The following is a 24,418-nucleotide window of genomic DNA, read 5'->3' as shown; positions in this document are numbered from 1 at the left end:
TCACTGATAAATTTGCTCCCTTTGTTGCATTCTGCTGGTAAAGCAGGGAAGTTGGAACAGATTTTTGTAATCACATGTGGGCCTGAGAATCTTCTCTAGTGCTGCTGAATATGTACTTTAAAACATACTTCTTTAAAAGCAACAGTGTCCATCAACATTTAAAGGAGGAAGGTCTTTTCTCATTTTTGGAAGGTGTTTTTGCAATGTGAAGTGTGATCCCCTGTGACAGTAGTTCTCAGGTTATTAGGTATAACGAAATTGGTATGTCCTACTCAGTAAAACACTTAGAAAAGGTACTTGTAGCAAATACTTTGCTGCTGAACATTAAAAGTAAGTCTCAGGTTCTGGTGAGTGGCTTACTCATCATGTGTAATAACAGAATTTGAATTATGACAGCAGCATGGAAAACTTGAGAAACGAACCACCAATAGGAGCTGGAGTTCAACAACAGAGGCGTGCATTCTTGGCAAGTGACATCCTATTTGTAGCAACTGAAACTCCACTGGAGTGAACTAACAAAACAGAAAGGAATGCAACTGCATTTGAATAGAACGATGGGAATACTGTTGTGGAAGATATGCTCAGCTTCATGCAAGAAGGAAAATAATTTATATAGTCTTTAAGATTTGATTTTTGTGGTTGTTACCTGTGATTTGTAGCCCTTCCTTTTGGAGCTTGAAACAGGGAAACTTGATATGTGGACACAACTAGCATTGAAGTCACTCCTGGCATTTCATGTTTTGCACAACCCCCCCTGGCCCCAAATCCTCCTCTTGTATGAAAGTTAGTGAAGCTGATTTTTGCTTTCACAAAAAACTGTTGAGATTGACATTCCATTTGTCCTGTGTTGCCCTACAATAGAACATTGTTTCAGACTTCAGCCACAGACAGTTAAAAATGTCAAATGTGTATTTAATTGCTGTGCAACAGGACAGATAATGGCTGGCACAATTCTCACAATAATTTATGTGCCAACAAACAAGTGCAGTTTATATGCTTCCCTTTCAAGGCCATGAGTTCAATCACACAATTTCTTCTTTCAAAGTGCCTTAAAACCTAGGTCAAATGAGTAATGAAGTATCCTTTAGATATGATTAAAAGAATGATAACGATTTATGAATGTGGTATTTTAAAAATACATATTTCAAACTTGGATGGAATGAGTAGTCGTTTTCTACTAATGTGGAGTTTACTAAACCGCTGTTTTGTATGGAATATGATCATAGTACTCAAGCTTCCAATGGCCAGGGAATGAAAGATTATTAGGTAGCTTAATAAGTATATCTTTATATGTTCTTCTACATATATTGTATTAGCCTATTTCTTAAAGCAACTAGTTACAACGTCAATCTATTCTTTAAAAATGAAGCTTGAGGAAGAAAAATTCACCTTGTGTGTTAGAAGGTGTAAGAGCAATTTTTTATTATTAACAGCTGTGGATTAAATTTGTTGAAACTTTTATGACTACTTGGCAACCATTTCAATGTTATTGGTTCTGTTAGAGGGCTAGTGTCAATCAGGTGACTTGTCCATATGCTTTTGCAGCATGTGGAAAAAAACCTATTAGTAAGACTTGACAGTTCAAAATTGACATGTGATTCAGTGATGTGATTCAGTTGCAGAAAGTAACTACTTAAATTTTAAAGTAACTTTTTTTTTTTTTATTCTTTCTGTCTTTGCTTATGTCTCTTTAGCCTAGTTTCCTTTGAAAGACAAGCTAGTAGAAGACAGTAGTTGATTTAATGATCAGCTTTGGAACCTGCTGCCTAGCTTTACTTCATAAGGGAGGAGCTGTCTCAAATGTAACTGCTTTGTTAAGTTTGTGCCTAGGTGAAAAGACTCCAACAACTGCTTCTGAAATAAATGCAACAGTCTCTTGTCAGTCTGATAGGCCAAAGAACTTCAGATATCCTAGGAACTTGTACTGATCAGCCACACAGCACCAAGGTAGCTTGGAATGTGCTACAACATGAGCTACAATATGACCTTATATCTAGCAGGTACTTGCTGAAAATAGGATAAACAATGAGTATTGCAACAGTGAAATCAGAGTATGGAGACTGGGGGGTATCACAGTGAGGAAAAATGAGGTATATGGGAAAATCATGTAGTTGACAGTGTAGAAAATGTATTTTCTTAGTTCTGCTTTTAGGAGTGGACAGCCATCCAGCAAATGAGACTTTTGAGTATTTCTATTGTGTTGCACTGAAGTAGATTGGTTAACAACAACTGAGGGCTGTATTTGTCTTAATGTAGCCTTCACTATGAATTTCTCTGGTATTGTGAATCTTGGTGTATGCAATATGAAATCCAAACATTTTTAATTTTGGTGACTGCTAATTAACAGACTTGTTGCAATGTGTAGTAATTGTGATTTATTGACTACTCAGAAACTCCTTGAAAGAACTCGTGCCAGGCGAGAGAACCTGCAGAAGAAGATGGCTGAGCGACCCAAGATAGGAGTGAGACCCACAGTGCAGACCAAGAGGGTCAGAGAGCCTTTGTTAGAAACCAGTAACCAGGCACCTCTTCCTGGTGAAGAAGGTATTTTAACAAATTTCATGAAAATGGTCTTTTGATACAAGTCCCATGTTGGTTTTTTTTCTTTTTTTTTTTTTTTTTTTTTCTCCCCCTAAGGACAAGTTGAAACCCTTAGTGTTCATCTTTAACTAAACATCAAGGATACAGTTACCTGACCACAAGGAATGAATAAGGCTAATGTTCAGCTTACCCTGAGAGCAGTTGCTCTAAGTAATTAGTAAGCTACTTAAAAGTAATTGTAAAGTAGCAAAGGTAATGCCTTGTGCCTGGTAGTATTTGGAAAAGGCTTTTTTGGGGGAGGGTATCAGGGCTTTTATAAATCATAGCTTTATTTGCATTACAGTTTTGCACTGTCTCTGAAAATATTTTACATTGTTTGAATACTAATAACTTACTTGTGTACTCTGACATGTACAGCAAAACCTGGGACAAAGCCATCACCATCAAAGAGGCTCTGCCCTAGCAGTGTGGAGACTCAAGCTTCCAGTTCAGAGAATGTACAGCCAGCTCCACCAAGTTCCACAAGTCATCATTCTCCTGAGAAAAGTTCGGAATTGCACGTAACTGCTTCTACCAGGACTTCACTGGTTCAGCCCCTTGAAAAAGGAAAAGCAAACACTGAGTCAGAAACTCCTGCAGCCCGTTCAGTCAAGTCACGGATGCAGAAGCTGGCAGAACAGCGGCGTTGCTGGGATAGCGAGGGTGTGTTGCACTTTTAAGTAGTACTGATGCTTTTCAGTGTCTGGATTGATGATGGTGTTTGCTAGCAGAAGATAAGTTTTTGTGTGTCAATGCTAATGTTTTCATAAGGAATTCCTAGCATCAGGGAAGGCCTCAAATAATGAAATTCTTGACCACAGCTTTATTTTATGTAACTTTTCCCTAGTAGTGTGATGTTTTACATCACTGTTGAGCAAGGCTAGGTTAAATTGCTAGGTTAAAAATGTGTTGGCTTTGCAATGTCCTTTAATTTAACTTGATAAGTCTCAATGCCTTCAGAGCTAGTAGCTTGGTTCTGTTTGATGACAAGAAGGTCTAACTGTTGATAAACTTTTATGTATACAAAAATGCAAAAGATGCAAATATATCTCGGTGTATTTTACTAGCCAATAAATGCGTGTTCTCTTTTTCCAGATCCCTCTGAATGTGTTCCACTGTCTCCTCTCCAGTCAAAAGATCTGTGTGTTTCTCCACCTAAGCACACATCTAATATCCTGGCAAGTGACACCCCTATTGGGAGAAGAGGCCGGTTAGCTAACCTTGCTGCTACAATTGGTTCCTGGGAAGATGACCTAAGTCATCCATCTGCAAAGCAAAACAATGCACAAGAACAGCCTGGCACTACTTGTTTATCCAAATTGTCCACTACAAGTGGAGCATCTGCTAGAATCAATAGTAGCAGTGTCAAGCAGGAAGCTGCGTCCTGTTCTCAAAGGCTTGTTGAGGCTTCTATTAATAAACCAGCAAACTCAAAGATAGTGGTGAGTGTCTGATTAGTTGCTGATTAAAAATTGATAAGAGTATCGGGGGGACAAATGTTAACTCGTAGCTGTTTAATCTGAATTTAAAGATCTGATGTGAGTGATCTTAGTCTATTTGCAGCAGTTGCTTTATTGCAATCCCACATGCCTTTTTTTAATGGCAGACCTGAACCAGCTTAGAATCCTTTACTGATACTTAAAGATGGGTGTACTTAAGTCTTGTAAAATCTATGTGAAGGTATTTGCTGCTTTTCTGACCTTAAGTGGAGCTACTCACAGAGATAGTGGGTTTCACTCTAGCTTCATATAGTTGATTGACTTAAATTGTAACTATTATTGCTGTATGAAAATTCAGTCAGAATGCTGAAATAGTCAGTACTAGATACCTATCATTTGGTTTATGCCATTTATGAAATGGCATATATATCATGTGTAGTCTTGTTCAGAGAGACATGGGAAAACACCTGAGGTAGCTGGCAAAAGCAGCTGGAATCAAATGCTGAAGTAATTTGAAATACTGGATGAAAAACATCTACAAAAAGCTTAATACTTTTTCTGAAACTTTTTATTGTTGATGGAATAGGTAAATACTTAAAACTATGCTATGCATAACTATTTTGTTCTTTTTCCTTTTGAGAGAATAAGAATTGACAGTCTCAATTTAATTTTATTCCTTTTTTCTTGTTAAGGGTCCAAATAATTCCTTAACACAGTCTTCAAGAGTCACTGTTCCCTGTTCTAAGGAATCTGAAGTACAGAAGCCGTTAGCAGAGAATCCCTGCAGCCCTCAGAAAACTGAGAAGCCTACACAAACAGCAAAATCAACTTTGCCTCAACCAGTTCAATCCAAAGAGGAGCCAGTCAAAGGAACACATGTGCAACTTGAACCTAAGGGTAAACCCACAACACCAGGTAAGCTGTCTTGCAGCTTCAGTTAATGTTCATTCAAATGGGGCTTGTGTCCTGTGTTGAAAACTACATATTAGTTAAGACTTTAATATATTGTATCATGCTTATTTCTTGCTGTAATTAGAGTGAAATCCTGAAGAGGTCTCTAATAATTGTCATGAATTCTGCAGCTTCCATATTTTGCCAGAGCATTTTCTTGGACATGGTTTTAGTAATTCTTGGGGAAAAAAATCAGTCTAACTTTTCTCCCTATGTAAACACATATTTTTCTAATATCAGTTAATTGAGACTATTCAGAGATTCTTCAAATTGTTTAATACTATGTGTATCCAATCTATATGTAGAGTCTGCACAAGTTACAATAAATCACTGCTAACTGCCAGGTAAGTCCTGTAACTTTGTATAGTGATTCTCTTTTGAGTGGTAGCATTGATGTTAAGACAAATGATCGTTCCTAGTTCTACTGCTTGTTCAGTTAGAAACTTGGGCTAACAGCCTTAACTCTTTGACATGATAGCCAATTGAGCAAGTGTGTGTCTAGATATGCTGACAATAAAAGACAAGCTCAGTAAAGGGGGGGTGGATGCCACACCAACGTAACCACCTTATGTACTTGAATGCTTATTTATGTGTAGGATGAATGGGAGGATGGTTGTAGAGCAAATTTTGAAAAACCAAATGGATATAATTAACTGATGGATCACATGGGGACTTTATTAAGAGGAGGACATCTCTTTGCTCGGGTTTGCTGCTTTAGTGATCTGATGCTGTGGTGATTTGCACTTCAGGTTTAGTTTGTATTAAGTTTAATGGAGTCAGATCTGCAAAGGAGACAGCTTAATTCCTTTACTGAGAAAATTCAGCAGGATGCAAAGTAACAGTGATTTCTGTGTGTTTGAGAGTTTCTTTTGAGGCAAATTCAACACAGTTGTCTTTGTAGGGGGATCAGGAATTAAGCCCTTCCTGGAACGCTTTGGGGAGCGCTGCCAAGAGCGCAGTGCACGGAGTCCTGCAACGAATACTCCGGGGTGCAGAACACCCATTATTACCCCAAATACAAGGACAATCCAGGAAAGGCTTCTCAAACAAAATGAAAATTCCTCTACTGCCAGTTTAGCGCTTCAACTTAAGCAGGTATGACTTGCTACATTCATAGCTTGTTTTTCAACTTGGGGAAGAATCTCGCTGTACTGCAGCTACCTGAGCAGTCTGAAATGTTTTGACATCTTAAAGCTGTGAGCTTTTACCCCATTCTCCTTTATTTGTGTAGGAACGTGAACGAGAACTTGCGTGCCTCCGGGGCCGGTTTGATAGGGGCAATCTGTGGAGTGCAGAGAAAAGTGAAAGCTCGAAGAGAAAACTTCCAGAAACTAAAATGGTAATGTGTTACCTCTATGTATCAAAAGGTGATAGTCTGTGAGTTGGTTTAACATGTTCTGAACACAGTGATAAATAGCCAAATGTAAGTAAAAGATAAAACCCTGTGCTTTGTGAATGCCCAGGCTGTGAAATACCACTTGTCAAGCTTTTTGTATGATTATTAACAAGTGATTAGATTTTTTCCTCTTGCAGAATCAGTTAAAAGAGAAATGATACTGCTTTAAGCTTATTGATTTTATTTATTTGATGATATTGAGTATGGTTTTTATATTCTGTAACTTTAAAAACAAACCCAAGATCCCCTCACAAATACTCTGTTATTCAGCTGAATTTCTTATTTAAATAGGATTCTTCTTGCTATTAAATGTACAACCTATTTTTCCTAGCAGGTCTTCTACTTTTTCCTAGTAGGTCTTAAGACCTAGCAGGTCTTAAGCTGTGTGTGTTTTTGGTGGTTTTTTTAGTCGCTTTGAACATTACCTCCTTAATGTACTATGCTTTTATTTTTTTCAGGAAAGCCAACCTCAGACTAGTCCGAAACGTCCTCCTAGTTCAGATGCCACTGCTTTTGGATCATCAGAGGACACACCAGCAAGTGATGGGCCAGCAGAGTCTCCTAGTGTGGAATCTTCAGGTAAGAACTGTCACTGTTTACCTGTGTCTAATACTGCACTAAAGCACAGCCCTGACTCATGAGCTGATAGAGGCTGGTAGCACTGACATGTAGAACTGGACCCTTCATGTAGTTAGTGATTTGTCTAAATCTTGTGTTATGATAACACTCTGCACTCCTATACTCCTTCAAAGATTGGCAAGGCAGACTGCCCTTTGTTTTTCAGGGACTTTACCTATGTTTCTTACTCCACGAATGTTAAATGTTGGGAGACTGAATGAGTGAATGAGAATTGTCAGTTACAGGTTTAAGCTATACTGAGGGAAGGAAATTTTTCTCTTTTCAGTATCCCCTTATGATATTAATTCTTTTAGTAGGGGACATAAAAAGAAGAAGCCTGTTTGCCCATAAAGTTTATTTGCTCTTAGCTAAACAGGATAGTTTCCTGCTCTTGGGTTGTGTTTGGTGTGGGTTTTGTCAAATTTTCTCTTTTTGCTTTTAAGGAACAGCACTCTACTGTGGTTTCAGTATTGTTTCTTGTGCTATCAGTTTTCTGGTTGTAAGATAGGAAGGAGTCTAGCTGTACAGGTTGTGGATGGTGTGCATTATAGGTTTTTTTATTTGTGGTTTTTTGTTTTGTTTTTTTTTTTTTTTTGACAGCAAGCTAACAGGAATACTTTATGTAGCGGGGCTTCTTAAAGTTGTCATCTGTATTGTAGAACTTGCAAAATTCAATAACTAAAAAAAAATTTAAAAATCAATCTTCAGTGACTTTTTTCACAAACTATTTAGATACTCCTAAATGTGAAGAGACTGATAAACCCAGTCCTCTGAAGATGACTGAGCCAAAGAGCCCTATAAAATCGATGACTGTCTCAAAACTTGAACAACTTGCTGAGAAACCAAAAGGTTTGTATTGAGTACATGTATTAAGTAGCTGCACTTAGCTATCTGTTGCCACTTGTTCAGTGGAGTGTTAATAACCTTCAGGTCTGAACAAATTCATCATGCATCTGCTGACACTTATGTGTGTTTTGTCATTATGCTTATATAAAACAAATTAGGAGACTTCTTTTATCATAACCCTTATCTCTTGACATTCAAGTCTTCAGGGAATATTAAAATGCTGATATTAGTTTATTTGGAAAGGACAGAATTGACTGCTCTATTATGGGGCTTGGGGTTAAGTTTCAGAACTGTTTGAGTTAAAATGTGGAAACTTGTCTAACCAGTGCATCTGTTAATTCCCTCTCTGTAGCAATTATGAAGTATATGTGATAATAGTATATTAAAGGAAGGACAGAAACATACTTTAGGGTTCTATATGCCTGACTGTAATAAAATGTGCTTTTTAATCAAGCTTACATGAAATGTAAAAATAGTTGCTTATCTGTTAATAGCTTTGTTCATTTAATGAAAATGAAGACTTCAGTCTCAATGCTACTAATATTTTTAAAACATCACCCTTCAGATGAAGTATATGAAATTGAAATTAATGTGGATGACGAGATGAATAGTTCAAAAGTTATAAATGAAATTTTTGAAGTTCTTCACGAGGATGGTCCAGACATAGAAAAGCTGAAGAAAGAAATGAGCATGAGCCTGGAAGGTGAAAGTGATGAAGATGAGCAGGAAGAGTCATTGAATATTTCCTCAATGTCTCTGTTAACGCCTCTAGTGGAATCTGTTGGTCCAGAGGTGAGAGCTCTTAGGAGGTGGGGAAGGACTTGTTTATCATATAGATGTACAATTTGCTTGTGAGCAGTGATACTTTGTAGTGTGATATCTGGGCAAATAAAGAAACTACAGGAGAAATTTTAATCATGAAAACGTAATGAGGTAGTTATTTTCCTCTGAAAATAGCATAGAATATTGAATATATCCTTGAATTCAACGATCTGCTGGTGTCTTTAAAATAAAAAAATAAATTGGCTTGCTCTGTGTCCTAGGAAATAGTTTTAAAATGTCTGTTAAATAGTATAAGCAGCCTCCAAATTTACTGTTTATATGTAATAGCAAAATAAGTAAAGGTGAGGAAAGAGATCATCAGTAATGTGGACAGATAACTAATAAACCTTTTCTTCCCCCCAGGCCTTTGTTTCTCCTTGTAGATCAGTTGGTGAAGGTAGTAGTATCAGTGATGTAAGTCTGAAGTCTGACAAGTTCCAAAGGACTAAAGTCCCCAGGGCAGAATCTGGAGACAGTATTGGCTCTCTGGCAGAAGATCGCAACCTTCCATATAGGTAATAAATACAAAAACCCACACTTAATTCTGTAGGAGTACAAATTAAGATATTGGCTTTTTAAATTCTAATGAAGCATGTTACTTGAACTACAAATGAAGCTTTTTTCAATATCTTGTCTTTTTTCAAAGATTGCTCTGCGTCCTCTTTATGTTGCTCAAATTTTAAGTGGCCTTTTTTAAAGCCATTTAGGCAAGTTGGAAAATGTCAGTACTTGATACATATGCATGTATAAAAAACTGACCAGAACCTTGGCATATCTGTGAAACATTTAATGGCTTTTTTTTTCATTTAAAAGCATTGATGCATATAGATCTCAGAGATTTAAAGAAACTGATCGTCCATCAATAAAGCAAATCATTGTTTGCAAAGAAGATGTTGGTTCCAAACTAGAAATGAAAAGGAATGGTCCATCTGATCAAGTCAATATCAAAAAGAGAATCCAGGTATCTAATACAGTTCTTAAAAGTTTTCTAATTTACTATTCTCTTGCTTAATATTCCCTATGAATGCCCAGGACATCAACATACTGCTTATATCTGCAAAATTATATTGCTTAGCTTAGCGAAAATATCTAATGGAAGGGCATTTTACTGCATAATTTGAACAGCTAATGCATCTATTAAAAGCATCATACAATATTATAAGTCTGGAAAGAACAAGCCATTGTTTTTAGAAGGCAACAGGGAATCTATATCTAATCACTGCCTCTTAATTAGGCAGGGTTCATAATTGCATACTTGCAGTAGACAATATTGTGATCTTCACTGACTTGTTCACCTACATAGCTGAATTTCTGCAAGCAAGACTAGACTGTGTATGGAGCATGCAAACATTGAAGTTGTTTGCTCCCCACCACATTTAAATTATCTCTGAGGTTGAAAAAATTATGCTGGAATATTCTGCAGATGGAGTGTTGGAATGTATTGCAGGAGCAACAGTGATTTTCAAGTTTATTCTTGTTTACGGTTTAACTGGTCTCACTTCTCTGAAGCACAGCCATAAATGCTGATCTGGTGGTATTTCCTCGTTTGGATGTAACAGTAAATCTCTCCTCATTATTTTACTACTTGTTTACTCTAGGATCTGAATAACGAGATTAACATGCAGCAGACAGTGATTTATCAAGCCAGTCAAGCTCTGAACTGCTGTTTTGATGAGGAACATGGAAAAGGGTCACAAGAGGAAGCAGAGGCAGAAAGACTTCTTCTCTTTGCAAGTAGGTTTTTAGACCCAAGCTCAATTCTTTGTCATGAACAGAAGGAAGAATTAATGAACTCTGGCAATGCCTTTATTAGGTACCTTGAAGATGCTTATTTATAGCTCTTCACCTGTAAAGCAGTGAAGGAAAAATACTTGTTCTGTCTCAGTTTCTCTTATAGGCAAGAGGATAATTTGTTATCTTTTTCTGTCTCTACTATTCTGGAAGATGGTTAACAATTCTGTTACGTTTTACAAGCAGCAAAAGAAAATAGTACTTTTTCCTCTGTTAACAACCATAATTCATTTATCTATGCAGCTGAGAAGAGAACTGCTTTATTGGAAGAACTGAATAAACTAAAGAGTGAGGGACCTCACAGCAGAAGAAACAAAGCTGCTTCTGCATCCACTGAATTTGCTCCATCTAGGGGGTCTGTTTCAATTTCAGAAATGCGTCTACCTCTCAAAGCAGACTTTGTATGTGGTACAGTTCAAAAGCCAGGTAAAAATAGCAGCTAAAAGCTTTTCTTTTTTCCCTGTTCCCCTGTCTTTGTATGTTTCTAGTTTTTTTCTCCATGGAGTTGGGTCTTTTGTATTGGTCATTCTTTCCCTGACTATTTTAGTTGCATTCTTTTCTGGCTTTTAAGATTCAAGAAACTTAAAGACCTTCTCAGCCAGTCTTAAAAACGTGGCCTTGTTTCTTCTTTTGTTCCAGAACAATGTCTAGTAATCTGTAATTGTAGGTCTAGACACTTATCCTGGAGCATAGTAAGATTCTGTGTCATGTGGCCGTTTAAAAAATCTGCAAGCCCACAATAACCTGTGCTATTTTATATGATGTCACAGAATGAGTGTAGCTGGATTCTTCTAGCAGGTTCCTTGTCTGCAAAACTTCTACTAATGAATTCATATGTAGCCTTGTTTTTTTAACTGTTTCATGAAATGTGCTTATATTTTACTTGAAAATATAAAAAAGCTTTTAAATTAACATAAATATCTGACTTAATTTAACTCTCCAACACATTACAGTTCTTGAGAATTTATCCGTTTTATAGGAAAGCCTCTCAAATTGTTCCAAAAGAAGTTCAGTTTCTCTAGGTAATTGAACAAACAACTGTTTTTGTTGTCAAAACTTTGTTGCAGAAGTGCAGAACTTTGTATTGTGCACCAGAACAAACTATTAATCTCTTCCATCTCTGAAAAGAACTACAATTATAAAGAGTACGGATCAGTGCTTACTGGAGCCTTCACCTGTTGTTCTGAAAGATGTGGCTTGTCCTGCTTAACAGTGTACTCAGACTGTTTTTTGTTTTGTGGTTCTGTTTGTTTTTTGGTTTCTTTTTTTGACATTGTATACTATTATGCAATGCTTCTACTTTACTGGGCAGCAAATTACTACAGTATGTACCTGTATCAGTCTGCTGCACAAATAATCTGATACTATTGAGGTGCGTGCTTCTGCTTGTCATTTTCCCCTTGTGTGAAAACTTAAGAAAATGTGTTGCCTGGGTAAACAGTTTCTTCATAGGACTGAAAAAAAAAATAATTATTAAAATGGCAGTAGCAAAAGCTGATCTGTGTTTAAGCTGGCAGGCCTAGGGAGTGATGGTGTCTAAGGAAGTAAGATTAACTGGTGAATATGACTGAAAGTTCTTCCTTTCACCTCTCATGCACTGGGTACTACAGGTCTGGCCTGAGGTGCCCCACGTAGTATTGCAGCTGGTAATCTTGTGGAGACAGTCTTCCAACACAAAGTAGGAAAAAAGCCTTGTCTTAAGAGTAATTTAATTACGGTCAAGACTTGCTCGTGGAAAGTTTAAGTGAGGTGTAACAGAGGGAGTTTAATGGCAACACAGTCCTTGAGGGGGTTTAGGTGCTTGAACATCTCTGGCTAACAAAGCCACCTGGTATGTATTTACAGAAGCAGCAAATTACTACTATGTAATAATACTGAGATCTGGAGCAGAAAACATCGTTGCAACTCCATTAGCAAGTACTGCCAGCTCCCTGAATGGAGATGCTCTTACTTTTACTACAACATTTACTATGTAAGTACACAGAAACTGTTTTGGAACCAGTTTCAACTCTGGTGGCACGCACATAAAAATGTTAATTTTCATATAAGGATGTAATATTCTGCAAACAAATATGGTGAGATCTTGTGTATAGCTATTTCCTGTTTCAAGAAATAGCTGGAATGCACTTCTCCTGAAAGAGCACACTGGACTTATTCCACCATCCATCAGCTAATTTGCCTCTCTCTTTTTCTGGTTTTGTTCTCTCCTGGAACACCTGCAGTGACAGATGGATTGCTCTGCCTGAACTGATGTGTTTTTCTCTTTTGCAACAATTATACATATAGCTATTTGGTTTTGGTGTCTGGAAAAAATAGTACTCTTAAAGCCAAAAAGATATTGTGAGTTAAAGTGGATGTTAGTAAAAGTTTTCCAAAATAAATAAGCAAACTCCCTTTTTTTTTTTTTAAAAAAAAAAGTGTAACCTAATTGGAATTTTCATGTAAAACTATTTATGCAAAAAAACCTGTCTCTGTTTAGAAATGGGTATTCCAGCAGCGAACTGAATTACACTATCTGAGAAATGGTAGATGCAGTCTATCTGCCCCTTGCCCACCCTCCTCTTTTGTTTCAGAAAGTATCTTGATATAATACACTCAAGTTGTAAAATTAGCAACTTGTTTGTGCTGGAAAACACTGTTGTAAAAGCGGAAGGATCTCAGACAGCCCTGTTGACCTGAAGGAACAAGCTGTAACTTATTAATAAGATATTAACTATTAGTCAGCCTTATGTCTAGGATTCTCTTGTGTACAATCTAGCTGTTCCCTAGAGTTTGAAGGAGTGGAAGGACAGAAGTATTAATAAGTAATCTTAAAACCCAAAAATCTCTATTTTTCTTCAGTCTGTTTCTAACTTATTTTTCCCCCCTTCTTTCTTTTAGGCATGATGTGTCAAATGACTTTGAAATAAATATAGAAGTTTACAGTTTGGTATGTATCCTTTTCTATCAAGAGGATTTAGAAGGGAGAATAGTGTCTTGCACTTTCTTAATACCTTCCTGCCTTACAGGTGCAAAGAAAAGAAGCTACAAGCACTGATAAAAGGAAAAAGGCAAATAAATCTAAGGTAAATGAAACATGAAAATTGTTATGTAGTATTTCACCATAAGGTACCCTAGGAAGACTGCAGTGTTCAGGGAGAACTGACTAATAGTCTTATACAATCTGTTGCTTGCTTCTACTCTTCTCATTCTTTCTTGGAACATCTGCAATGACAGATGGGCTATGGAGTTCTGCAGCTATTAGTAGATTGGGCCTGCAGCACTTGGTTGAGTCTGAAATATATTGGAAGAGAAGAAAAAGGAGTCTTACTGTCTGTGAAACGCTATGCTTTGCAATTATTTATTAGGTGTGAGCTCTCTGGTAGTGATTTAGGGGGTAGTGATTCTCCATTTTATTTAAAATACAACAGTGAATATGCCCTACCCTGCAGTCTGATTTGTCTTAAAGATTCTATTGATCAACCTGTAACACTTATTTCTTCCCAGTGTTAAGTAAATGTTGCTCATTCTTTTTAAAGCAAGTTTTCTAATAATTCCTTGAGCATAAATATTTCAGCTTGGTTGGGGTGCACATTTCAAGTGTTTGTGCTTGTATTGTTAATTTTTAAATAAGCAAATGTAACTTTGAAGCCCTGTTACATAAATGGAAAAGGTCTGCTATAAATATTTTAAATGTGTCTCTCCATACACTGGTAATGTGTACTTAAATTTTTCTGTGGTAAATATTTTTGTAAAATGTAGCATTCCTTTGAGGGGAAAAATGCTACATTCAGTCTGAGTTCAAAACACAAGACTCTCTCATAACACCTAGTTAGTACACATTAAAAATTGATTTAGATGGTAAGCTTTTAGCAGATTCACTGTGTAATTTTCATACTAATGTGATGGACAAATTGCAAATACCTTTATCTTGTTATATATTCTCTTGTAGGTTATAACTCCAAAGAGATTATTAACATCTATTACCTCTGTAAGTATGAATGTAATATTATAACACAACCTCCTTATGACCACTTCCAAAGGCTGTATTCTGACTTAAGGCTATGCCTATAGCAGGCTCTTTGTATTCCTTACTTGAAATTCTATAAACTGTCCAGCTGTCTGCCAAACTCTTCAGCCATCAGCTCAAGAAATAGGTAACAGCTCTAAGCTGGAAATAGTTACTACACATTTATTTGGACTTCCTTTTCAAGCTGTTTCTGGGGGGCTTTTTTGGTTTTTGTTTTTTTAAGTACTTCAAATCTAATTTTTCTAGCCTAGCTTAGTCAAGTGTCGAAGTTCTCAGAGATTATTTTTCCAATAAGGTTTTATTTCTCTCTCTCTCCTTTTCTCCTTCTAGAAAAGCACCCTTCTTACTCCAGGTAAGTAAAATCTCAATGTCTTATGCAAAGATTAATAATCCACACTTGCTATCTAAAGCAGAATGGTAGCACTTGTAACAGTATTTGGGAGTAATAAGCACAGAATTATGTCAGTTTGTCTGCCCGGAAATTTGCCCTGTGTTTATATCAGAGTTGCTGTTACGTTTAATGAAAGATCTTTTCATAAAACCAAAATTAGTATCTGGTATTAGATGGCTGTGGTTTACATTCATTTCCTGAAAATATTAGCTCAAATTTTAAGATTTTTAAAGTAGGCTCTGTAAACAAAGTAATATAGAGAAAAGTGGAAAATAGCAGCAGATTCTGAAGTTTTGTGTGTGTGTGTAATGTTAACATTTTTATGTATTTCTGAGTCTTGAGGGAGAACAGCATCTCTGAGTGTTCTTCTGACTACCTAAAAATGAGTTACACAGTATGAGATACTTGAGGTAGCTTCAGTACAAACTACAGCAAAAAACTAATGAACTAAATTTGGAATGTTTACCATGCTGAAGCAACTCATCAGATTTCTGTGCCTGAGCTATAGTGCTTGTTTCTATTGATGTAAGTGCAAAAAGGAACAGAGACATACAAATTCTGGATGAGTATAGTGTCAGTGAAGCTGAGATTGGCATGGCTGTTTTGTGGTGTGCCCTAGAGTGCTCACTGTCCTTCTGATATTTTTTAAAATGCTTTGTCTTCTCATTTGTGAAAATTTCAAGACTTCTTTCTGAAAGAAGATCTACTGAAGAGGAATCATGCCCACCAAGATCCCGTCTGAATGTGCCCTTCAGAGGGTGCTTCTCATGGAGGACTGAGTAGGGCATGGATATAGTAGAAAAATGGAAGCATTTCTAAGACTTGCAGATGATGATTGTGTTGTTTTATGACTTGACTTTATCTTCTTTCTCTGCAGCCATGGCCAGTCCAGGTGGTCCTAATGCCATACGCACTACTAACTTCATCCTTGTTGGATCCCACAAGCTGTCACTGTCTTCTGTAGGAAATGTCAAATTTGCATTGGAGAAGGTAATGGAAATTATTGGTTGTGGATTGTTTGTCTGTGTACATACATACAAATATATATATATATATTCAACATATAAACTTTATGTATAGTTAATGATACTCATTTAATTCTATGTGAATGAAATGAATTTTGTGATATAACAGAAAAAGACTTGCATTATAATGCCAGGTGTTCTTTAATTTCTGTAGCTCAGTGTAAGTATAGTTATTCGAAGATAAAAAAGGCATTTGATTACTGATTTGCTTTCACTGACAAAAAAGATTTCTGTGTGCACTTGGCATCTCTTTAGGTGGTCTTCATGTTGTTCATTGCTCTTAGTCTGGCAGTTACCACTAAAGACACTTGATGTGTTTTAATGAAGTATTTTAAGTGTTCTGCATTTAATTGACTTTAAAATTGCTGTTTGAATACAGTTAAAATTGAGATTACTTTCATATCCTAATTGAATTTGTAGAAGCAAGCTATCAATATTTTTCATAGCTACTATTTAATTTTATATCATTGTTCCTTGTCTTAACACAAGGTTATTGGCTCTTATCACTAGAAGTTAAAAAATACAATCTTACTTTCACTATAATCTCTGACCTAGTAATATCTTATACCTAAAACCTCTTTCGGTAGGTGTTTATGTTAGCAGCTTTCCCAAGATAACTTAAATTAATTCAAAAGTTATTGCATCTTAGGGTTAGTACTAAATTACAGCTTTTATCTATCCAAACCAGCAGCAATAAGAATAAATTGTCTTCTTGGCTAATTATGTCTTACTGTTATTATAGTAGTATTACAATTATAGCTTCTGATGAGAAAGGAGATAACCAATTCTTGTTATGTTTATGTATAAGATAAAAACCCAAAATACCACAATCTCAACTTCCTTTCTAGAGGTTTTAATTTTTGTGTATAGAAACGGACTCTTTACTAAAACAGCTTGCAGGACTTAACAGCTGGATTGGCACTGCTGTTACTGACGGTGTGAACTTTGGTTCTTTGGTGTGAATGTTCCTCTTAACCAGACCTATGTGTAGAAATCTTACCTTGTGTATGACTTGGGGTTTGGAAACTCCTTTTTGGTCGAGTTATGGAGTCAGCTTTTGTATTATATTCAGTGGTTTGAGTTGTTTTTCTTTTTTTGTTCAGTCTTTAAGATCAGACACTGGACTGGACTAGTAAACTGTGGCACAAGATCAAAATAAATTTCCAGGGGAAGCTGTCACCTGGTTAAATTTTTCCAGGTGCAAACTTCAACAGTTATAAATAAGAATTCAGGTTTTGTCAGTTTTTTTTTTTTTTAAAACTTATCACCTCTGTAAAATTTTAGTTTTTACTTGGTCTGTGGCACTACTGAACAGCTGCTTTTTAACTTGCCTCATGCATTTCTAATATGAAACAAACGAGTGCCACAGTGGTATTTCTTTTGAGTTTCATTCCTTCCTTTTATATGTAGTCTTAAACTTAATGGTATAAATGAACAAAGTGTACAGTCCTTTTTTTTTTTTTTTAACCTTAACTTTATACTAATTGCATTGAGCATGTTTCTTTTTTTCCCTAGATAAATTTTGAAGGGGAGGAAAAAGAACTGTTGGGCTATATGTTCCAGGACAAGGTTGCTATGACCCTTTAGTTTATCACTTAAAATAAGGAGCGGCTTCCTAGTGCATGTTGCTCATGTCTGGCTGACCTTTTTGCAATATTTAATTTTTTTTTAATCTAAGAAAATGCTTACAGTGATTTACTAACTAAACATAAGATGTTAGGAGCCTTTAGGACTTGCTTAATTTTATCCTTTACAATAGGCATGCTGCTGGAACTCGGTTATTTAGGCCACCTAGGGTTTTTACTTAACTAGCATGTCTCTCTTCCTGGATTTACTACAGGAGGTTTGTTTTTTTTCTTGCTTCAAAACAAAACAATGTCTCTCCTAGAGACTGCAAGTCAAGAAATTTGACCCAACTTCTTGATGAGCTCTATAGAACATGAAATCAGCTACTCTGCTGATAGAGGACCAGGGAAAAATGATTGATCTAAGTGTTGGCTTCACTCAACTTGTTGCCACTGAAAAAATCTAAAATCACTAAGGATTCTTAATCACTTAATACTTTGTTTCTTATTCTATTGATCTTTTCCTGTTAAGTCCCTCTTTTTTTTATCTTCTTTTTTTCTTTTTTCTTTTAGCAAAAAGCAATGAAAAGACTATACTTTCTGAATGTACCCAACACATCATATCAGGTTCTCATTTGTACAAAAACGTACAAATAAAATATTTTGCTTGGTTTATATGTTTTTGACTTTAGGAATTACATACACTCATAGGATGAAAATAATTGGTCTTTAATATCTGACAGTAGTTTTATTTAGTTAGTAGTTAACTCTGGTCTCTCAGAGGACAGTGTTTTAGGGAACTTTGCATATGTTTTCTCTCAATTAAGCAGGTGATGATTTTAGTACCCATCACCTTCTATTTGTAATCAAAACTCTCCCGGTTTTATGGGTAATCTTTGACAGTAAGCCAGCTTCTTATGGTAGATGATAATAGCAGAATGCAAGCTGGCTTAGTCACAGGCCTTCATTTTCTCTTTATCTAGCTGGATATTCAACAAATATGCTTTCTTACCACTACTTCCACTCCACTTGGCTTTGAAACAGTTAATTATATTGTTGACTAGAATGTAGTATGTTCTCATTTTGTGTACAGTAGTGTTTTGAATTATTAATGGCTCTGTAGGCTCTGCCTAGCTGGTATGTTCTGTTTGTACTATATCCTTTTTGTTTCACTGTCACACATCTCTTCAAGGTAAAACTTCATAATCTACAAAGTAAACTTTTCTGTCCTGACATAAATTAGAAAGGAATGTAAAGTCCCACAGACTTAAATTAGGGAACCAGCCAAAGTTCCATGATGCCATAATTCAGAAATGGATTTTACTGTGGTTTAGTAGGATGATTCCCTGTTGTAGCATGTTAAGTTGTAGTTGTCTCTGCTGCTAAAAATTCATGACTGATGTCTCTGCTGCTAAAAATTCATGACTGATGCAACTCATTTCTATTATGTGCAAGCATTTTACTATTTTTGTTTCTCAAATCATATGCAAACTCCTACCTAGTGCTCAAAATTTTACTCTACTGTAAGGCCAAGCACATGAGCAAGCTATGCATGCTGTCTCAGTTGAGTAAATCTAACATAAAAGCTATTTCATCACTTTCTTGTGCCCATGAATTTCAGGTGTCCATGAGGAAGCTACAGTCTGCCTGCAGTTGAACCACAGCATCTATTTTGGTGTTCTGCAGGGTTCACTGTGGTCTACATCTGTGCACTCTTAACTACTAAGGGTTACTCTTGTTCACCTTAACTACAAGCAAAAATTAATTGTTTGATTGACATTGATCCATGGTTCTAAAAACTATTTCATTATTGTGTGCACATGCTTGTTTGCTGGCAAGTGGCTCTTTGTATTTGAACACCACCATCAACTTCTTGTTTTTCTAGTAAGAGTTGTTTGGTTTTTTCCCCCCAAGATTCTTACAGTATTGCTTATTCAGGCTGGCATCAATATATGTTATGTAAAATGCACTTCATTTGCTTGTTGAATTAGCAATTTGTCTGATAGCTTCCCCTATGGGGAAAAAAAAAAGAGGTTTGATTACTAGACAATAGCAGTGGGAATAATCAGTGTAATGGGCTGCTTTGTGTGGAGGGGCTGGGAGAAGTCTAAAGGCAGCTCTTGTTGAAGGTTGCTCCTCAGAACTCTTGAATAGTGTGTAACCATTTAACTGACCTCTGGTCCAAGAGTCAAGCTGCTTTTCTTCAGTGGTAGAAGATAAGTCTTGGAGCCACTTTTGTTAGAAAGTACTTAACACAGGTCTACTTTGAGTTCCAGTTAAGAAGAACTACTTTTCATTATGTTTTCCCCTTCTACGTCTTTTCATACAAATACTTAATCTGAGTAGGCACTACTATGTCAGTATCTGCCACAAATGCTTATGGCATCCAAGTACCAATCCTGTTTAACACTGCTTTAATTTTTTCCAAACAGCTTAATTGAAAACTGAAACAGAAGCTTGCAGAATGTGGGCTGGTGCTTTGTGTTGTTTTTAATCATAGTTGAAGTGCCCATTTTTCTAGACAGGAGCATGTTTGTGCATATGTCCTGAGCAAACTAATAAGCAAATAATTATTGAAAAGCTTCTAAATGAACTTAAAATGAAGGTGATTATTACTGTCTTGCATGGGACTGCTTCTTTCTGGCTGAAGATGCTAGGAACAAGACAGTACTAACATTCTGGTGCAGGTGGCTTGCTTGAACTGGTGGAGTTGAGAGATGTCAAAATTAAATGACTAATTAATTGTTTTGCTTTTTACAGGTTCCCTTTTTGTCTCCTTTGGAAGGGCATATATATCTAAAGTTAAAATGTCAAGTGGACTGTTCTGTAGAGGAGAAAGGGTTCTTGGTAAGGTATTAATTTCAAATTCTTTGGGAATTACAGGCCTTGTTGAATGTAGTCACTTTTTAAATTACACAGATGTATTTGTGAGGACTGTGAAGCTTAAAACTGCCTTGTTTGGGCTTTTTTTGAGTTTTGGGTTTTTTTTCCCCTTTGATTCAGGCCTCAAAACTTTATCTTTTTATCTTCTAAACATGCCTAAATTAAAGCTACCTTTTAGGAGTTATATATCTTTTTCTTCTAAACACTGTTCATTTGTTGTTCTGAACTGCGATTAACCTTCTCTTGATATAGTTTAACAAGAGATGAAAGATGAGATTATAGTTTCTTAGCCAGAAATTTTTACAAGGTATCTTGGACTTTTGTGCACTGTAAAAAAAAAAAAAAAAAAAAAAATCTCCCCAGACAAAGATTAACGTTTTTCATTATGTTCAGAAACTTTTTGATTTGCAAGGAACTGACAGTATTTTTTGATAAACATCTTAAGAGTTTAATTCCTAAAACTTGGCTTAGAAAGTGCAGCTGATACTTGTGCCTAATAGGTGGAACTGTTGAGGGTAAGCCCAGCAGATGGCAGTAAATGTGCTATGAAAATAACTCGGCATAACCATAACATTCACTGTTTCGGTGTTTTCAGAAATCAGAATTTCTTTAGATTCTTTTTCAAGCAGGTCTTTCTCTCTCCTTTCTTTTTACTTAACTGAAATTGAAGAGATTTCATGAGATGCAAACTTTATACATACAGTATTTGCTGTCCCATGTTTCTGTGTACTAATCTGAGAAAGCACTTTTTATTTCTATTATACAGTATGTAGAACCTGAAGGAAGGTGCACATGCATATTATTTTTTCAGATGAAAGATTTCAGATTAAAGGAGAGAATCTCCTTGCTCAATTAAAAATTATAATCTGAATTGTGAAGGATGAAAAACACAAACAAAAATTAATTGGAGCAAAAAATCATTCTGTACAAGTTCAAGAGGGATCAGGAATAGAAGGCAGATGCTAGACTTTCCAGTCCAGTATTAGGGAAATGGGGCTTGAAATTGACATAAACCTCTATCCAATAAAATAACTGCCAAGACAAACATTTGAAAATCAATTTCTAATTTATTTTAAGCTGAGTGGGTTCCTGAGTGTGGCCTACAGAATAGCCCAACATTTTAAAATCCTGAATTGTAAATCAAAGATGCCTTACATACCTAACCATAAATTATTATGTGATACTAATGCATATTTTGTCAACTGTTCATCCTGTCTCTCCTATAAGCAACCCTCCATTATTCTAAGAGAAAATTAACTTGTTAACTTGAAAATCTGGTAGTTTGAAATAGCAGTAATAGGTGCATCTTGAGCAAGAAGACATGAGAATGATAGTGTAAGCTCATTTTCTATGCTACTTGGGAAATAAATTACTGCACTAATATAAGTCTCTCCCAGCATGTATTTTATTCCTTTTCTTATACTTATTCCTATAAAGAGTTGTGCTTGCAGAACCACTCTGGTAGAAAAAATAGTTGAGTACTGATGAAGCTCAAGTTATAATGTTACCCCATTTTTAATTTATTTTTTTTTAAGACTATGTTTGAAGATGTTAGTGGATTCGGAGCATGGCATAGGCGCTGGTGTGTGCTGTCTGGAAATTGTATATCTTATTGGACATACCCTGATGATGAAAAACGAAAGGTAATGCTGTTTTATAAAGCTCAGGTCCAAAGTTCTGTAGTACCCTACTGTCATGGTTCATGACAGTAATGTTTAGGCTTAAAACAGGGAGGTCTATTCAGAGCATGTGATTCAAGCTTCCTTGGGGAATGGAGGGGATTTGGCTTTTTAAGTCTGACCTAAATGAGGGCAAAATTAGAAACACCATTTTATCTAGAAGGAACAGGGAAAAGTAGAAGAAGATGGGTATTTAATTTTCCTTTAGTCTTAAGGTTTTCCATTGAATCTCTCAAATGACTAATTATTTAATAGAAATTAATCAGACTTGCACGACTTAATAAACAGACTATCTGGTTGCCTTAAGTTTTAGATGAAATAATTAATAATATTATAGTACAGAATTAGAGTGGGCAATCATTCTATATTGCAGCAGCATAGTTGTAGTTATGGACTACATATAATGTTGCAGTCGTTGTTTTCTTGGAGTTCCACATTGCAGTTAAAATTGGTGCTTTTTAAATGGTTCTCACAGAAACCTCAGTTACTGTGTGCTAATGAGACAAATCAGATATTCATCTGTCACGAAGGTGAACCTTCTTGTCTCCTTATCCTGTTCTTGCAGTGTATACTGAAACATTTCCAGGTCCTTTTAAAGACTGCTTTCAAGAGGGTTTTTCTGACTCACTTAAGCAATTTACCATTACACACTTGCTTGTTTGCTGGCAGAACACTTTCTTTCCCAAACTCTGTGGTGAACTTTGGCCTTTTTGGGTCTCCTGTGCCAATCCAGATGCCTGAGTTTAGTTTCTTCCCTGCTAACAGAGGAAGGCCATATGCTGATAGTTGACACTGCCAAAATATATTGGAGTACTTTCCTTCTATGCCAAGAAAGGCAAAAAATCTCTGCCTACTGTAATAGATGATGAAGGGGGAAAAAAAAAACTTGAGTTAAGCAAGAAAAAGGTTCCTATTTTGCTTTTGTGTGCAAGAAAGCACCTTTTGTTTTCAGATTGTTCTTAATCTTCTAGCCTTGTTTCACTATCACTCTGAGAAAAGGTCAGCTGTATCCTTTTGATATACTATCATCTACAGCAATATTAAATTATTCTTATTAAATGCTTCATCTTACCCACACTATATATGTCTGCCATGCAAAGATAGACATAGCTCAGAAATATTGGTATAGGGAAATAATTGCTTTAAATTATGGAATGTTTTTTAATTGCCCATGGTTGTATATACATCAACAATGTGAAACCTGTTTCGTAGTGCTCTTGAAATTGAGCAATCTAATTTTTTTTGTGGCAACATAGGTTATTTTAACAAGTGTAGTATATTTAACTAGTGTATTTTAATAGTGTTGTGAACTCTCAAAATAAATAGGAAACTTCTCCAAACCAAGAGCAGCCTGTGATGTTTCCCCAGTGAAGTATTTGATAGGTGTAAGGAACGGGATCTAAGGTCTGTAACTTCAGGCATACGGCTGAACCTCTGTAATCAGCAGAAAGAGAGATCTGCCTTGGAATTTCAAATGCTCTTTGATGGGGTCTAACTACAGAGGGAGCTAAAGCAGTAGGACATGGCACATAGATGCTTTAGTTGCATGTTTGAAGATGAATCCATATGCTCAGGCTTTGACAAGAATGATGAAAGCATCCCTAAAACGATTGTTTTCTGTCGACTTTGACAGGTTTTAATCTATCAGTTTGGATTTTATTATGAAGTTCTTTTGAAATTGAGAGTTAAAAAGGCTTTTTTTATTTTTAACCAAGTAAAGGAAAGGGGGATTTATTTTTTTAGAGCCAAGGCCTTTCGTGTAAGGGTTGGATTTTTAGCTGTATTGTACATAGCTGAGCCAGGATATGTTCCATCATCTATATTACTTCAGCTATGGGTTTTAAACACAAGAAGTGGAATCCCTCTTTAGGTATGGAGTAATTGATTTGGGGTGGTGTTTCACTTAATATGCCAAATACTGTCAAAGCAAATATTGTTTCAAATTACCCTTCATTGCAGAATTCTTGACTGATGAAATAACTTCCCTTTCAGCATCCTCTGGGCCGGATAAACTTGGCTAATTGCACTAATCATCAGATTGAACCTGCCAACAGGGAGTTCTGTGCCCGTCCCAACACTTTTGAACTGATAACTGTCCGTCCGCAGAGGGAAGATGACAGAGAAACTCTTGTCAGCCAATGCAGAGACACACTCTGTGTTACAAAGTGAGTGGATGAAATAGCAAAGGCTGTGGGAGGTTATGGTGTGTATGTGGGTGGGGGAGGGGTATTTTGCCTCAAATGATAGTTATAACATAGGAGCTTTACTGCTTTGACATGCTAGGGCAAAGCACATTTGAATGCTAGGGCTTTGGCATGACACTTGAACTGCTTTTAGTTTGCTTTTAGTCCTGTTTTGTCTTCCTGTCCCATTTTGCTCTTCTGAGAACAAAGAACTCAACTTTTCCAGAAGTGGAAATGCCA

At 36.2% G+C, this 24,418-nt stretch overlaps 1 protein-coding gene across 2 annotated transcripts in view; it reads left to right on the top strand.

Annotated features, from left to right (window-relative positions):
- The window catches only part of ANLN (anillin, actin binding protein), a 28,239-nt gene that overhangs the window by 2,274 nt on the left and 1,547 nt on the right, over window positions 1-24,418 (top strand). The window contains exons 2-24 of one of the 2 annotated variants that reach the window (XM_071736047.1): window positions 2,391-2,544; window positions 2,959-3,243; window positions 3,676-4,022; window positions 4,712-4,934; window positions 5,872-6,065; window positions 6,202-6,309; window positions 6,825-6,945; window positions 7,717-7,833; window positions 8,396-8,622; window positions 9,016-9,167; window positions 9,466-9,613; window positions 10,251-10,386; window positions 10,687-10,869; window positions 12,289-12,415; window positions 13,324-13,372; window positions 13,452-13,508; window positions 14,375-14,413; window positions 14,783-14,804; window positions 15,721-15,833; window positions 17,384-17,437; window positions 20,194-20,280; window positions 21,852-21,959; window positions 23,988-24,160. In XM_071736047.1, coding sequence (XP_071592148.1) covers window positions 2,391-2,544; window positions 2,959-3,243; window positions 3,676-4,022; window positions 4,712-4,934; window positions 5,872-6,065; window positions 6,202-6,309; window positions 6,825-6,945; window positions 7,717-7,833; window positions 8,396-8,622; window positions 9,016-9,167; window positions 9,466-9,613; window positions 10,251-10,386; window positions 10,687-10,869; window positions 12,289-12,415; window positions 13,324-13,372; window positions 13,452-13,508; window positions 14,375-14,413; window positions 14,783-14,804; window positions 15,721-15,833; window positions 17,384-17,437; window positions 20,194-20,280; window positions 21,852-21,959; window positions 23,988-24,160 — 3,224 coding nt within the window. The remainder of the gene's footprint in view (window positions 1-2,390; window positions 2,545-2,958; window positions 3,244-3,675; window positions 4,023-4,711; window positions 4,935-5,871; window positions 6,066-6,201; window positions 6,310-6,824; window positions 6,946-7,716; window positions 7,834-8,395; window positions 8,623-9,015; window positions 9,168-9,465; window positions 9,614-10,250; window positions 10,387-10,686; window positions 10,870-12,288; window positions 12,416-13,323; window positions 13,373-13,451; window positions 13,509-14,374; window positions 14,414-14,782; window positions 14,805-15,720; window positions 15,834-17,383; window positions 17,438-20,193; window positions 20,281-21,851; window positions 21,960-23,987; window positions 24,161-24,418) is intronic. The other variant, XM_071736048.1, reaches the window with a different exon arrangement.

The sequence above is a fragment of the Heliangelus exortis genome, chromosome 2 (genome assembly GCF_036169615.1).
Source record: "Heliangelus exortis chromosome 2, bHelExo1.hap1, whole genome shotgun sequence".
Taxonomy (NCBI): Eukaryota; Metazoa; Chordata; class Aves; order Apodiformes; family Trochilidae; genus Heliangelus; species Heliangelus exortis.
Note: the sequence above shows the minus strand (reverse complement) of the source record. Positions and strands in the feature narration are given on the sequence as shown.